The 14,942-nt window shown below is 40.9% G+C and overlaps 1 protein-coding gene across 1 annotated transcript in view; it reads left to right on the top strand.

The window, feature by feature from the left end:
- The window catches only part of LOC108669567 (E3 ubiquitin-protein ligase TRIP12), a 42,413-nt gene that overhangs the window by 5,145 nt on the left and 22,326 nt on the right, over positions 1-14,942 (top strand). The window contains exons 2-7 of the mRNA XM_047879711.1: positions 4,656-4,765; positions 5,115-6,092; positions 6,263-6,644; positions 12,657-13,451; positions 13,629-14,126; positions 14,590-14,862. Coding sequence (XP_047735667.1) covers positions 5,154-6,092; positions 6,263-6,644; positions 12,657-13,451; positions 13,629-14,126; positions 14,590-14,862 — 2,887 coding nt within the window. The 5' untranslated portion in view covers positions 4,656-4,765; positions 5,115-5,153. The remainder of the gene's footprint in view (positions 1-4,655; positions 4,766-5,114; positions 6,093-6,262; positions 6,645-12,656; positions 13,452-13,628; positions 14,127-14,589; positions 14,863-14,942) is intronic.

Below are 14,942 nucleotides of genomic sequence, written 5' to 3'. Positions count from 1 at the left end.
GTTTTTGAATGCATATGTGAAACTACCGTAATACCTAACAGCGCTAAATGGGATTATGTCTAAGTCATGGTAAACACCGTCAACCGGGGCTACTCGGGATGGGCGGGGTAACTCGGAGCAGTCCTCCGACATGGCATAGAACTGTTCTAGTAGCAAAACTAATTGGAATATTGCAAAACTTAATATAGTGGTGTAAACGTCAACATTTTTCCTGTAGTATGAAGCAAGTTCAAAAATACTACATTTACTAGCTTTGAAAAATTCATGAAAAAAATGGTGAAAAACAATATTTTGAGAAGTTACTTCTGCTAAGGTCTGTAGTCAAAAAATATTTGCCGGATTAAAAAATTTCACATAGAAAAAAGTGGCAGACAAGTGTCAGCATCAAAACTTGATTTGCGGAATTTACATACCTCAATCCAAAAAAAAAATGCCGGCCATTTCCGCACAGTGGGGCTACTCGGGACACCCCCCTGGGGCTACTCGGGACACCCCCCTGGGGCTACTCGGGACACCCCCCTGGGGCTACTCGGGACACCCCCCTGGGGCTATTCGGGACACCCCCAAAAACGCATTTATAGTAGAACCTCAGTTAGCAAAGGCTCCAGTTAAGAAACAAATTGATTAAAAACAAAGAATATTGATTACATTTACCTCGCTCAGGAAAAAAATTTCACTTATCAAAAAATTAGTGCATTATTGGTCCTCACAAAATTGTGCATAGAAAGTCATGTATAGAATTGTGCACAGGCATCATAGAACGAAAAGCAATTGACCTAAGCTATGATTTATTTCTCCAAAACATATGATGGTTGTCACTAAAATATTCCTTTCTGTTTCAGGTATGTTTTTCACGATATTTTTTTATAGTAAATTCACTTAACCCAATTAAAATGGTGTGAAATTACAAGCTGTTCTGTAAGCTTACAGATACAGAAAAAATGCTATAAGGCTGCTGATATGAAGCTTGCAGTGGACAAGGTAGTTGAAATGCTCAATGGCATGTTCATGGAGACAGTAATATCACATCAATAATATGGTAACTAATGTATATGGTAATATATCAATAAAGGAAAAACAAGTAAAAATCATAGAAAATGTCATTTATTCTACCTCTACATCATCTACAATGAAAGAGGAGGACTTCAGAGTACTGTTAGTAATGAATGAGTACACTCTGCATGCTTCAAACGTTTTAAAATGAAGTTTTATTCCAAGTGTCCTGAGTAGCCCTGTTCGACGGTGCTACTCGGGACACTTTTTTTGCTTCTGGCACCTTACAAATAGCATATGGAATGTTTTTGGAGAAGCCATGTGATAGCCCTTGCAAAGAGCTTTGAAATGAGCCTAAACTTGTTCATGAAATGTTTCTTGGTAAGAAGTTATGAATGAAACGTTCAATATTGCCCGGAGTAGCCCCGGTTGACAGTACAGTAACCGTAATATTACAGTATTTACATACCATAATATTACAGTTGCAATGTCATACTTTCGTCAGTGGCATTGACATTGCTAACTGTAATTTGAATTTGAAATAATTGCAGTTCCTTGTTAGCTTTCACTGAGTGAATGTGTATGAGATTTTGCTCCCACAAAATAGCTTCATTCTGCGGTGCTTCATGTTCAACTTTATTGGTGGCATGATTTGTTATTAATTCATAAATGTGGATTTGTTGTGATTGACATAGAAATAATTTGCTAATGCATTCATATTTAGCCTAATTGAAATCTTGAAGTATTGCAACCTTTATTCCTGATTCTTTCAAGTGTAACTTAAATCCCACCTATTTTTATCCTTTCTATCTTAACTAAAATTTTTGGTTCAAAAAAGTGGTGGAGGTGGATTGAAAATAATATATGAACCTTAATTTTTAGAATTCCATCCTGCCTGCCTGTGACAAACACAAAACCTACTTATCTAGTGGCAAGCCCATGACTTGATTTTTGGAGCTGCAAGTTCTTAGTTTTGACCTGTGAGTTTATTTTTTGAACTGTAAATTAATTTTCTAGACTGTTGGAAGCCATTTTTGAGCTGCAAACTTATTTGCTAAACCATGAGTTCATTTGACAGGTTGTGCACACAGATTAGGCCAAATTGCTAATTTTGCTCTAAATGTAGCAACAAGAACATTTTTCTTCAACTAAAAGAGATTTAACACAGTAATAATGTATTTTTCATATTTTTGTGCAAGCAATGCAGTAATACCGGTAATGCAGTCTGACACGAGTGCAATTATGCCATTGTCAAAGAAATGTTTTGAGATGCAGTCTTTGTGCAGAATATTTGGCAAAAGCATGGTACTAAACTGCTAAAGTTCAAAATTTTGTGAATGACTCATTTGCCAAGTACGTGTCTTTGAAACTGCAAGATTTTAAAAATACCTAGCAAAATGCTGTGATATTTTAGTAAGATTTAGGATTTGCCATTCCTGTATGTCACCAAAATTGCTGCCTGCCAAAATTTTCACCAGCGTATGTCTAAGTCATAATATGGGTTATTTTGAAATCTTATGGCTTAATCATATCAAATCTGCAATATCAACCAGAATCTTCCAAAAATCACTGGCAAAAAGAATTTTCAGGTGATTGTAATGAATCCCAGGATAAATTGTGCTGTGTTCCTTCATTTTCACTAACTAATTTAGCCATAAGCCTAAGTAATATTTGTAACTTTTGAGAAATATTTTAGCTGGTTGAAAATTGTATCTAAAAAATGGTGAAATTTATTTTTTGATCATTGGAGAAATAGATATTTTTTTCAATGCCAGGGTTGAATTTCAAGGACATTTGTTCATTTATTTAATATTGATCAACTAGTATTGCTTACTGAAGCCAAGTTTTTTAAGATTGATAAATGAGTACTTGTCTATGATGTGAAATGCAAAAATGTTTCTGGTGAGTCAGCAAGTTAGTGAAAGTCATGAAACTACTAGAAGCCTTAGTGCCAAGAAAATCTGACCTATCACCCACTCTTAACTTGCTGCTACTACCAATTGCAACAACTCAATCCAAAAATATCAGCCAACCTATAAAGATAGGTCCAATTAAGGTCGTTCAATCCAATAGGATATCTGTACCAATATATACATGTTGAAATATTACCCTGCTCATTCTACCCCAATCCATTATAATAATTCACTTGTGCCACTGTGGATCAAATGCCAGACCAAAAAACTGAATCTCCTAATATTGTAAAACTAAAATGAAATCATAAATATATGTAAACATTGTACAACATAGAATAATTGTGCAATGATTTATTTATTGTGTGTTTGTCTAAAACAGTGGTCCCTCAAGTGGGCAATATCTTTCCCATGGGGGTGGTGGAAAGATCTGGGGGGGCAGTGAGGAAGAAAGGGACAGTAGGGGGGTGGCAGTCCGTGAAGTCGAAGTCAGAAGTTCTTACATTTGTTTGACGATTTGTACACAACACATGCAGAACATGACTCCGACTCAAATAAATTTTTACGAGCTAAAAATTACTGTTTGGTAGTTTATAATTATTTATTATTTTAAGAATTTATATCCAAAGTTTTGTTCAAATCTGTTCAGTAGCTTGGAAGAAATTCTTTGATCACTGCAAATTTTGGCCCATATTGCCATATAACTCAAACATGAGGGTGAAATTAACAAATTTTTTCACAAGCTAAACATCACCACTAGGTTCTAATGAACACGTGTTCCAAGTTTTATCAAGCTGTGTTCATTAGTTTGGGAGATATTCCTTGGTCACTGAATTTGGAGATTGGCCGTGAGATGGGCTGCGAGACCAGCCACGAGTCCGGCTGTAAATTTGTCTGAGCCGTCATGAATTTCTAGTGCTGAAACGGTTAAAACTGTAAAAAATATATTGGTTTACTAAATGGGGTTCTATTTAAAAGTTTGGGAACCACTGGCCTAATCACAAGATTTTCCAATTTCAGTTTGAAAAATTGTATTTATGGTTGAATTGCTACCATAAATATTGATTATGCCAGGACATGAGGTTACTGGTTTTATGGAAAGAAATATGTTGATTACTTGTCTGAATTGGAGTTAGTCATGAGCTAAAATGTTCAGCCCTGGGCAGCTTTTTCTTTCAATGGATATTTTATATTAAAGCAGTGAAGTTATGTATTATATATATAATGAGGCTGGTGGTTGTTGCAGGAGTGAAAGAGATTAGACATTGATTGAATTTGTGGGTGGAAGCTTGTTAGTTTGTTTGGAGATTTGAATTTACCATGTGAAATCACTTTGTTGTAAAAGGTTGACTTTGTGTTATTGAAGAAAAAATTGGCCCTGGAAATCATTTGTCTGAACTCTTAGCCTATTTTTCTGCACTTAATTAGGTTTTCTTAAACTGGACATTTGATGTGAATTGAATCTTCTAATAACTTTTTTGACCTCATTTTATTTGCATGTGCATTGTACAATTGTAAATAGATTTGAATGTATCATAATTTCAATGTTCAGTCATCCTTCAAAGTGCAAAAATATTTGTAAAATTTCCCTACTTGCAAAGTTGCAATTGTTGAAATGATCTGTCATTCATTATATGCATCAAACAGTAATTAATAAAAAACAAATTAAAAAGCTTGATACATTTTTTAGGATTATATTCTTTACATAATATTCATAGCTTTCAAATTAGTATGTTGTCCTATTTGTTTCAGATGTTGCTTGGTTTCAAGGAATATACTCAGTTCTCATTAATCCATCCTCATCAAACTTATTACTTCACTTGGGAATCCTAATTAAAACCCAGAACAGGATATCATTCCTGGTCAGTATTTGTTATTGAGTGAACCTATATTTTTCTGTACTTGATTCATTTCTTCTTCATATTGCTTGTAGTAACATTTTCATCTGAATTGTTTATTATTTTTATTAAGTTTTTGTATTTTTCAAACTGGCATTATCTAATAATTACTTTGATGTACAATATTGAGCTTACCTTGATATTAATGATGAATCACTTGGGGAAAATGCCACAGAAGTGCATGTAATTATATCGATCCAGATTAGTATTTTGTTGTGTAATGTTTGAGCACAATTGCTAGCAGTATAAGATATATTTGCTAGCTCTATCTTCAAGATAATGAATGCATAATTTTGGTCATGTTACATTGCAGGTGTTGTTGGCATGCCTGTAGTGTGGTGTGGCAGTGCCTATGGCCGAGCTGCGGAGCTGTGAGGCTGGCAGCATACCACTAGGGGGGTCTCGGTTGCCAGCTCCAGCCTCATCACAAGGTGCTAGTACTACTAGCATCAACTCATTCAAAAACGGTTCAAGCTCTTCCCGCAACACTCCCTCTCGTTCTCAACACAGCTCATCAGTTGCCACTTCGGTTATTGTGAGCACCTCTGTTAGGAGCCCAGGTTGTCGTAGGAGCAGTCTGAGCTGCAAAACCCCTCCCAGCCCAAGCGTTGCGACAAGAGCACGCTCATCAAGTGGTAGCAGTGGCAAGAGTTGTAACGCTGTGGCCAGCTCGCAACTTCCTTCTGTCTCGCCTGAGGCATCATCCACAGTGGCCAGTGTATCCTCTCTTCCTCTGCGAAAGCGCAAGTTTTCAGCTCTGGATTGTTCTGCAATTGATCTCAGTGTTAAGGGTTGCCAGGATAGTGGCCCAAGCAGACCCAGTTCTCCTGTAACTAACTCACTTCCCAGTAAAGAGGAGCTCTCTTGTCCAGTGACAAGAAAACAAGCTGCTAGAGCAGCTGCTGAAGTCATTGTTGGTCCAGCAGCATTGAGTCCTGCTGAACATCACACTCCCACGAGGAGGTCGCACAAGGCCCCACGCTTGAGCTTGCCTTTAGGCCCCTCACCTCCTGTGAGAGATCAGCGAATCACGCGCCGCAGTTTGGCTGTGTCCTCCCCAGCTGCGTCTCCTGCTAATACCAGAAGACAAAGTCTGAGGTCCCCGCGAGTGAGATCTTCCGCCAGCTCGTCACCTTCAAGGTCCCCATTGACCCCGCGAAGGCTCACTAGACTTAGCGCCCAGTTAGGAGTTGGCGGCGATTTGGCCAGCCTCCCTGAATCCTTGCCACTTGCCTACCCTGCCAAGAGAAGGAGGGTCACCAGCGGCAGAAGTACAGGCTCTGTAGATTCGGTGAGATAAAAGTGAAAAATTTATTCATGGTTGCCCGCAGTGCCGATATTTGTATATATACTCGATTAAATAGTTATTATATTGTTTATAACACTTATTTTTCAATGTAGTGATTCTCTTTTTGATGGGAGGGATAACTTACAATGTTTTGTGTTTTGCATTTTGAACAGACCGACGGTCCCAGCGAGTCGAAACGCGCGCGTCGTGTATCGCCCAACGCTCCGTCGTGCAGCAATAGCCCTGCGTGTGGGGCTGCCCCGACGCACCCCCAAGTCCATAACCCTAAATATCGCTCCCTAAAAGTCGATTCTTCTGAAGCCATCAACGTCGCGCTGGCTTCTTCACCTGGCAACTCGACTTCCTCCTCTCCACCATCCTCTTCATCATCCTCATCGTCATCTACTGCGGGTGTCTTCAGCATTACAAATCTCGCTGAATTTTCTCACCCCGTACAGACCCCCCCGGCCGTTCAGAGCTCAACCCCTGCTGCCTCCAGTAACCCCACTGGCAACTTCTTGGATCTGCCTCTTTCAGTTCTGCCTCTGCCACAAGGTAAGACCGAGCATGCCAGTGTGCAGATACTCGAACGCTCAAGACTCATATTACGTCGCATTCCATAACCTCTATCAGTGAGAATTACCTTTTAAATCTATAATTTTATTGTTAATTTTCCCTAATTTTCTTTTTACTTTGTCAATTATATATACCTTATGGTAAAAATAATTCTTCAGCTTCAGTTGAGATCGGCTTAATGTTTTTCCCCCAAGTAGCAGTTTTCCCCACGTCCGAAATTGTTTGGAAAGTTTGGGTGTTTCTTTTATTTTGTAAGTTATCTTATATCGCTGATGCCGGTGAAATCGTCCTCTTAGTCTTCCATGCACTTGGTAGAACCTGAGATGGGTTTATTATATATTGGTTTGTTTCTGTCAAAGAATCTCATAGTTCAATCTGGAATAAATCTCATTTTGAAGCCGTCAAAACTTGATAATTGATCTTCATGGTCAAATAATGTTTTAGTCGCGTACTATCGGTAAGGTAAATACATGAAAACGGTTGTCTCATCAGTAAAGTTTTTCTAGATCAGCTTCACCATTAAAAGAAATAGCAATTCAAATGAAAACCTGTGAATCTCCAGAATTTTAATCATTGTATATAAATAGGTGAATTTTTTTTCGATCGAGCGCTTTGAAATGGAAAATTATTATTTGCTTTGATTATATATAATAGATAAAACTCAATTGTGTAACATCATCTGTAAGAAACTGGTACTAGCAACTATCCGACTTCCGGGCCTCCTATATCGTCTCGTGTAGATAAGATAGTGGGAAATTTCTCCTCATACATTCTCGTCTCAGTGAGCTCTCATCACTTATGTCGATATAGGTCACACGATTTTGCACAATAAATGCCATGGCAAATAATCGTTAATAATTGTATGCGGGTTATCAAACTTGAGCAGTTTCTGCCTCGTGAAATGAGGTTTTTAGGTGGTATTAAATTAATCTGTAGAAAGGCATGACTTAATTTTTTTTTTCAGTGCTACGTCATGCACATAAGCTCATTATCATTTCATTCCTGTCATCACAGGTGCGTCATCTTACACTCCATTCGGCCATTTAGCATAAAAGCCAGTTTTAAGTTGAAAAGATTTTGTGAAAAACACAAAGAGCGAAACGCTTGTCACGCTATAAAATGATTCAGGAAGTTTGAACCGAAGCTTTTGTCCTCACCAGGATATTCTATAAAGCGGCTAGTAAAAGCTCCAAAATGGCTAGCACAAGCATTGATACTAGTGCTTTGCCATCGAGAGCTGGTGCTAGTTCAAGGTCAGCTGTGACTAAGCATCCACAAGTTGATGGCAACGATATAGGCATTGAGTTGATATTCGATGACGTCGACGACACCGATGTTCCATCATTTGTTTGCCTGGAAATAAATTCAAACAAACGCCATCGCACCGACTCGAGTGCCTGTTTATATGGGTTGCCCGAAAAAATCTTGCGTCTATCAGAGTCTCTTCCCTCCGACCTAAATGAAAAATCTCCTGAAGAAACCCTGGTTACGACTTCTTGTATCAAGGCTCAGCCTCCAGCTACCTTATTCAAACCGACGGCTACTGCTGATCTTCATCCAGCTTTAGAGAGTACGCGAACAAGGGTTCGTCGAAAAACTGGGTCATTGCAGTTGACGGTGTTGACGTCCAGAGACTTGGACTCCAAAACTAGGCCTATCGTTGAAAGTTCCAAAGGAAATTTTCAGTCTTCACAACGCAGGAGGAAGCTCGGCGCTATAGTTAGTTACAGCGATTCGGCTAATTTTTTACCACCTACTAACACGGCTGTTCGTCTTCAGGCTAGGTCAAGGAGAGACTTGAAGTGTTCTACATTTCATAAACCCTCCTTGCCCAACAAACATCTTGGCAGTGTTTCCTCACGTAAGCAAAATTTATTTGGCGATTCATCTGCTGCATCACGAGAGCCTGTAAGTAAGATACCAAAATCTGCTTCCAACTGTACAAAACCAACCACCCACCCTTCTCGATTTCACAGTTCTTCCGTTTCAGCTAAAAATCGCGAATCTCAAGCTTTCATAGATTCAGCTTCAGTTAACGCATTGCCTTCAACGTCTAGAATCGCCCTTGAGACAATGGAACCGCGCGGAAATATGCCCGGTTCTCTAAGAAGAGGGAAAGGCAGCTTCAGACGTTCTAACAGGCGTTTACTTGCAGGAAATTATTCTAACGGCCCGGCTCTAGATTCTGTCGACGAGTCTTACGGATTCCATCAAGGCAGAGGAGGATCTTGTGGGGATCAAAATCCGGGCAGAGGTGCTCGCCAATTCCCTACATCGTTGCGCAATGGCCGAGCTATCCGTACTTCTCGAGCTGCATATGCTCCCGTTGAGCGTCCTAGGGGTGTAAGTCCTGGAAATATTCAAGCAAGGGCAAGGTGCCCGATTCGCAGTCATGCTACTAGAACCAGAACATTCCCTTCTACTAGGAGTACAACGAATCTCGATTCAAACCCTCCAAACAGTCGTTCCAACCACCGTTCATTTCGCCATCGTGCTCATGGAAGAACAGCAGATGCTCAAAGATTTCCTGTCCCTCCGGAGCCTTTCATTGAGAGCAATCCTCTCAGGTCACGTGGCCAAATTCGTAGCTCAAGTCGATCGCGTCAATTTTCCGGTCGCATTCCTGAAGCGCCCGTAAGCTCTAGTCAATCGAATGTTTTTCTTAGTTGTACTGGTGCCAATAATGAAACTTCTACTGCAAGTAGAGTGCATTTGTATACAACTCGTCGCTCTGTTGGTAGGGCGATAGATCAAAGATCGTCTATGGCTCGATCTTCCGTCAGGGTGAGGAGTAATCCAGTGCCTCGGACGCTGGTGCGGCATGTGAACATGGCTCCGCCATCGTCCTATGTTAATCCGTACGCCAGAACTTATGTTACCCATACTTCAAATCTAACGAGCTCTGTATCTGAATCCATCGAAACGTCAACTACTCAACACCATTCGAGTGACATTGTTCATGTAGGCAATCAGATTGAAGGTTCCTCTCATGCCACCGACAATACACATGTCAACACCTTGTTATCGACTGCCTCGAATGTGGGTAGCATCAACCCTGTGTTATCGACTGCTTCGAATTTGGGTAGCATCAACCCTGTGTTATCGACTGCTTCGAATTTGGGTAGCATCAACCCCGTGTTATCGACTGCCTTGAATTTGGGTAGCAACGTGGACCATGACGACCTTATATCTCTTGAACTTGACGAGGAAGATGACTTGGCTTGCATGCTCAATATATTATGCAGAAACGCCCAGAATCGGATGGCCAGATCGCCAACTCCAATACGCGACATTGACCATTTATATGACAGAAACGATTATGTGCCTCCTGCTATGAACGATTTCATCATGGTACAGGATTCTAACCAAGACGAACTTGCAAATCAAGGGAACAGAAGGGTTAATTCAAGTCGCGATCTTGACGCCAATTCCTTGATGTTTTCTGATGATGATGATGGTTTTGATGGCCAAAGAAACCTTGCCTTGATGCAAGACCTGCTCACGATTGATCACCCCATCGTTAATTTGATTCTTGATCCAGAGTCCTATGATATCGAACGCTTCATGCAGGATATGACTCCCACTCAATATATTCAGATACTCGATCATCCTGAATATGTACGCATAATTAGCTTGGTACCAGAAGAAGTCGAACGCATACTGTTAGAATTTCCCGCGGACTTGTACAACAGCGCCAACGATGACAGCTTTTCATCTGAAGACGCATCGCCACCACGGGAATTAAATTTAAATATGCAAGAAATTTGTCCCAACAAACCGATTATTGTACCGCAATTTGCTCTAATCTCATCGGACGAAAGTTGTCGTCCGAAATCTTCCGAATCGGGAATTGTCCATGACGCAAATGCATGTGCTTCCTACAGTGAGAGCTCGGGTCGTTCTTGTCATCAAGTAAACCAAGATATTCCTGAAAGCAGAGCCGATGCAACTTCAAATCAATCAATAGCTCTTGAAGCACTGAATACTTCAACGCTTGTTTACGTTACCGCCAATAGTTGCATTAATGCAGCAACCGTTCCGGCCCAGACACAAGTTGGTTGCACTCCAATATCTAGACAAACTAATGTCTCGACTGCGTCAGGTAACTAGTGAAACATCACTCAATTTGGGGAGTATTTTTGCGTTTTTAATACATTGGCCTGCAGAGGAAATGTAATTGAAGTATGTAATATTTCTTGTTGCAGTTGGAGTCGTAGCGAAGTTTTCTAATTTTTGCATAATGGTTCTCTATTTGTACACGAAATTATGTGTAAATTTGTAAAGCCATTCTAGTTTGTCAATTGCTTAGAAGAACTAACTCGTACATAGCGCTTAACCGATAATGTGGAGTTCAAGTGGGATGCGTATATGCGAATCAAAATTAAATTTTTACACATTTTATTAATTTTACTTATATTGCCGAAAAATTTATAACTCGTGGAAATCCGTAGAATGAGGTATAAGATGTTTAAAATGGTAAAACGTTCGCCTTGAATTGGATCATTTTTCTTCATCAATCGAGTCCACACTTAGGTAGAATTTATTCATTTGCCTGAAACGTTGAAATACTACGCTGGGACCATAATTTATTAACCTTACGAATCTGTCCTGATGTAATTTATTGAATTCAATCGCTGGAACTGAGTAGTAATATCATCCTAACACTTATTTCGCTTCATGTGCCACAATGAAGCAAGATTCAAGTTTGGCAGTTGTTTCCGTGGTAAAGGAAGTATCCGTAAATAACAGCTTTCGGATGCAGTTTTATGGGTTCGGAATGTTTTCGTTAACGGATTCCAATGTTTTTTTAGATCAGTTTGTCCAAACTGTTTTTTAGACCAGTTTGTCCAAACTGTTTTTTAGACCAGTTTGTCCAAACTGTTTTTTTAGACCAGTTTATCCAACTAAGTTTGATTATTTGAAATGATGTTCAGATATGCCGTACTGTCGTATCATAAATGTTATGAAGATGTAGCAGTGTGGGTATTTTTCTTCACTGAAACCTTGACACTTTTTCCGGACTGGGGACAACATGTTTACTTGCTTTAAGAATTTTTCTTCCAGTTTTTGCTATAAGACATTCCCCCCCCCCGTTTATTTATTTTTTCTTCTAAAATAATCATTTCGAGCATTTTTTCAAGGCGCATTTATGTTGAGCATATCTCCATATTAATCTTAGTACAAGTTAAATCTGCATGCCCTTTGCTTCTATGTAATATTGAGTACGATAAATAAGAGAGAATAGGAATAACTAGTACCCTTTGTTATTTCTATTCTTCCTCTGGGAAGGTTTAGCTTGAAGATTGATTAGATTTCTTCCACGTACTGGAACCTTTTAAGGATCTGACGAGCTTGTTAGGGTTTCTGTGGAATTATCGTATGATTAATTAATTTTGATGGAACCTGGAAGTTATTTGTGTCGTCTAATCCATCTCATGTACGGAGTACTGTTAACAAATACATTGGAATTTTATACTCGTATTGCATTGAGTGTGGCCTTTAATGTTGGCATGCTTTTTCGGTCATCACTCACACATTTTGATTTGATCTCGATGGACGTTTTAAGTGTCGGGAAATTATTTGCAATGCTTTGAAATCTAACCTGCATCCCAAATTTATTTAATTATGTCCTCGTATTGATAATTTTGAATGCCAGTGCTGTTGTCCTGGCGAATTTTCGTTGGTAACAAAATACAGCTCGAGTCCTGATTCGATATATTTCTATGAAGATTCTTTATTTTAGTATAAACTTGCAAAACGTTTATGCAATTTTTCACTCCACAGGTCGGTCGAATTGAAGCATAATTATTCACGTGGAATTTTTCTCCAATTCAATTACTGCTAAACTTCGCATCTTTTAACTGGAAATTTTGCAATCTCTCCAATTGATAATGAGCCCAACATTGGCACGCTTTCTTATTGCACATACATATTAATTATCGTATTATAATTTTCATTCAGGTAGCTAACTCAAGGTACACTTATTTTCAGCTGAGAGTGAGCCTCGCCGCAATTCTTTCGGCATCGTTAAGTCATATCCATTAAGAAATCGTCTGCGCAACGAAGCACAGCAGAATTACAGCGATAATTCAAGCAACATCAACGTCTCTTGCGTCTCAACCCCGAGTGCGGCAGCGACGGTTGTTGCTTCAAACATAATACCTTCGACGGGCCAGCAAGTTTGGTGCCACCAGTCTTCTCTGAACACCGTCTCGTCTGCTCTCAGTGGCGGCTTAAGTGCTGTGACTGTCGGTGGGGCTACTGGTATTTCACACGGCAGTGACCTGCCTCATTTACCTCCTGCCTTGCCCCAACACAACTCCTCCATTGGTGGTATCAGCGGGTTAGCAGGACTCGCGGCCGTAGCTGGAGGTTCCTCTAGTGGAGCCATAGACTTGTCGACACACTCGAGTCGTGCGGCGGGAATTGTGTCCACCTCAGGCTGTGGGCCTCGTTACACGCACCATCAAGTGACGCCATCTCTGCCTTCATATCACTACGCTCCTCATCATCCCCCAACGCTTCCTCGTCACCAACCTCCTCCTCCCCCTTCTCATTCCCAGACTGGGGGTTACTCCTTGTTCCCTCCGTCTTACTCGGCGCAGTATCAGTACCCTTACGGAAACCCCAACACGTACCCTCCTCCCCTTCCCTTGAACCCCTCTACAGGACATCTCCTGCAGCCCGGTTATTCGACTATTACTTGCCCTCCAGTTGGGCTTTACTCTACCACTGCTCCAACTGCTCCTGCTCCAGCTCCTCCGGGGGTCACCAGTAGCAGCGGCGGTGAGTTATGTATTAATTCATATTCGAGTTACGGTGAACTCACTCAGCCTAGCCACCTTTTGTTCTTACGATTCAATCAAATGGTTGTTATATTATTTATTTGTTCTGACGCAAACTTATTGCTCCTAGATAATTTGATTTAAATTTGTATCCTAACTGCAATGATCGTCTTGACAGGTTTTCTCACGGACACATTCAGGCGACTTCGCGACTCTCGTCGTTCGCAGCATCAAGCAGGAGATTTACTATCTAGTGCGAGTATACCTGGAGGGCTGCTCTCGACCAGCGCTCGTGGCTCTTCTCCTTCATCGTCTTCTCGGAGAAGTTCAGGCAAAGAGTCCAGGAGCTACTGGAGGGGCAGATCCAACACTGTCAGTGGTGGAGTTCCCTCGAGTGTCTCGTCGAATTCAGCTGCTGCAGCCGCAGCTGTTGGCAGTAGTGGTAGGAAATCTTCTGGCGGCAACGGTGGAAAAAGATCCAGCGGCCGCCACACAAATTCCAACAACAAAAACACCACCAACACGGGGACTTGTGCAAGCACCAGCCAGCACTGGTCAGCATGTGCTGGTAAAGGCGGCGGCGGCAGTAGCAGTAGCAGCACCAGCAGCAGTAGCAGTGGCAGTGGGGCAGCCGGTGCTGCTGCTTCTGCTCTTGGACTCGACCCTCCGCCTCCAGGTTTGTAGCTCATGTGTTGGTGCTTATCTCATTATCGTGTAATATATAAGTATGAATATTTATCTAAATTATATTGAAACGCATGCCTTTGCCAGTGAAAACTTTTGTAATGTGGTCCTGAAGTATTGATACCTGTATGAATTATTGTAGTTAATTTTACGGTTTGCTGCCTATGGTACGATAAATTAAGATGACCTTGAGATCAAAGTAAGTTTAACGTTTAAATTTTGAAATTCTTTGTTGAGGTATATGACAGACAGATGATGTTAAATGCTTGTGACACCAAAATGTTCCAAAAAAGCTTTGGTTTCTAAATGTTCTGCAAACGGTTGAGAGAATATGACTTTTAAAATAAGTTTTGGCCACACTAAAAAACTGCATTGTTCGACCGTTATCTCAAGTGCTAAATTGAAATTTACCAGTAAAATCATAGTGATCATGAATGACGCTCGACTCTACACAGGCGGTGGACCATCGGGAGTGATGTCGGGAGCTGCAAATAGCAGCAGTGCTGCTCTTGGTGCTGCTGCTGCTTCCAGTTCTGGTGCCGTGACCGCCCCCACTTCCATGGGCGCAGGCGCCGCTGGTATCCTTCTTGACCCAAGCGAAGAAGACTCGGAAATGGGGCGCCTGGAATCCCTGTTGGCTGCTCGTGGGCTGCCTCCTTCTCTCTTTGGCAGCCTGGCCCCGCGCATGCATCATCTCCTCAACAGATCCTCGGCTTCAAGTTCCATTGGTGGGCAATTGTCAAGTGTCATTTATTGATATTTGTGTAAAAACGTGTGCTTGTGTCAGAGCCCTGGTTTCACTAGAATT

This window comes from Hyalella azteca, unplaced genomic scaffold (assembly GCF_000764305.2).
Source record: "Hyalella azteca isolate HAZT.00-mixed unplaced genomic scaffold, Hazt_2.0.2 contig3643, whole genome shotgun sequence".
NCBI classification, from domain to species: domain Eukaryota; kingdom Metazoa; phylum Arthropoda; class Malacostraca; order Amphipoda; family Hyalellidae; genus Hyalella; species Hyalella azteca.
Note: the sequence above shows the minus strand (reverse complement) of the source record. Positions and strands in the feature narration are given on the sequence as shown.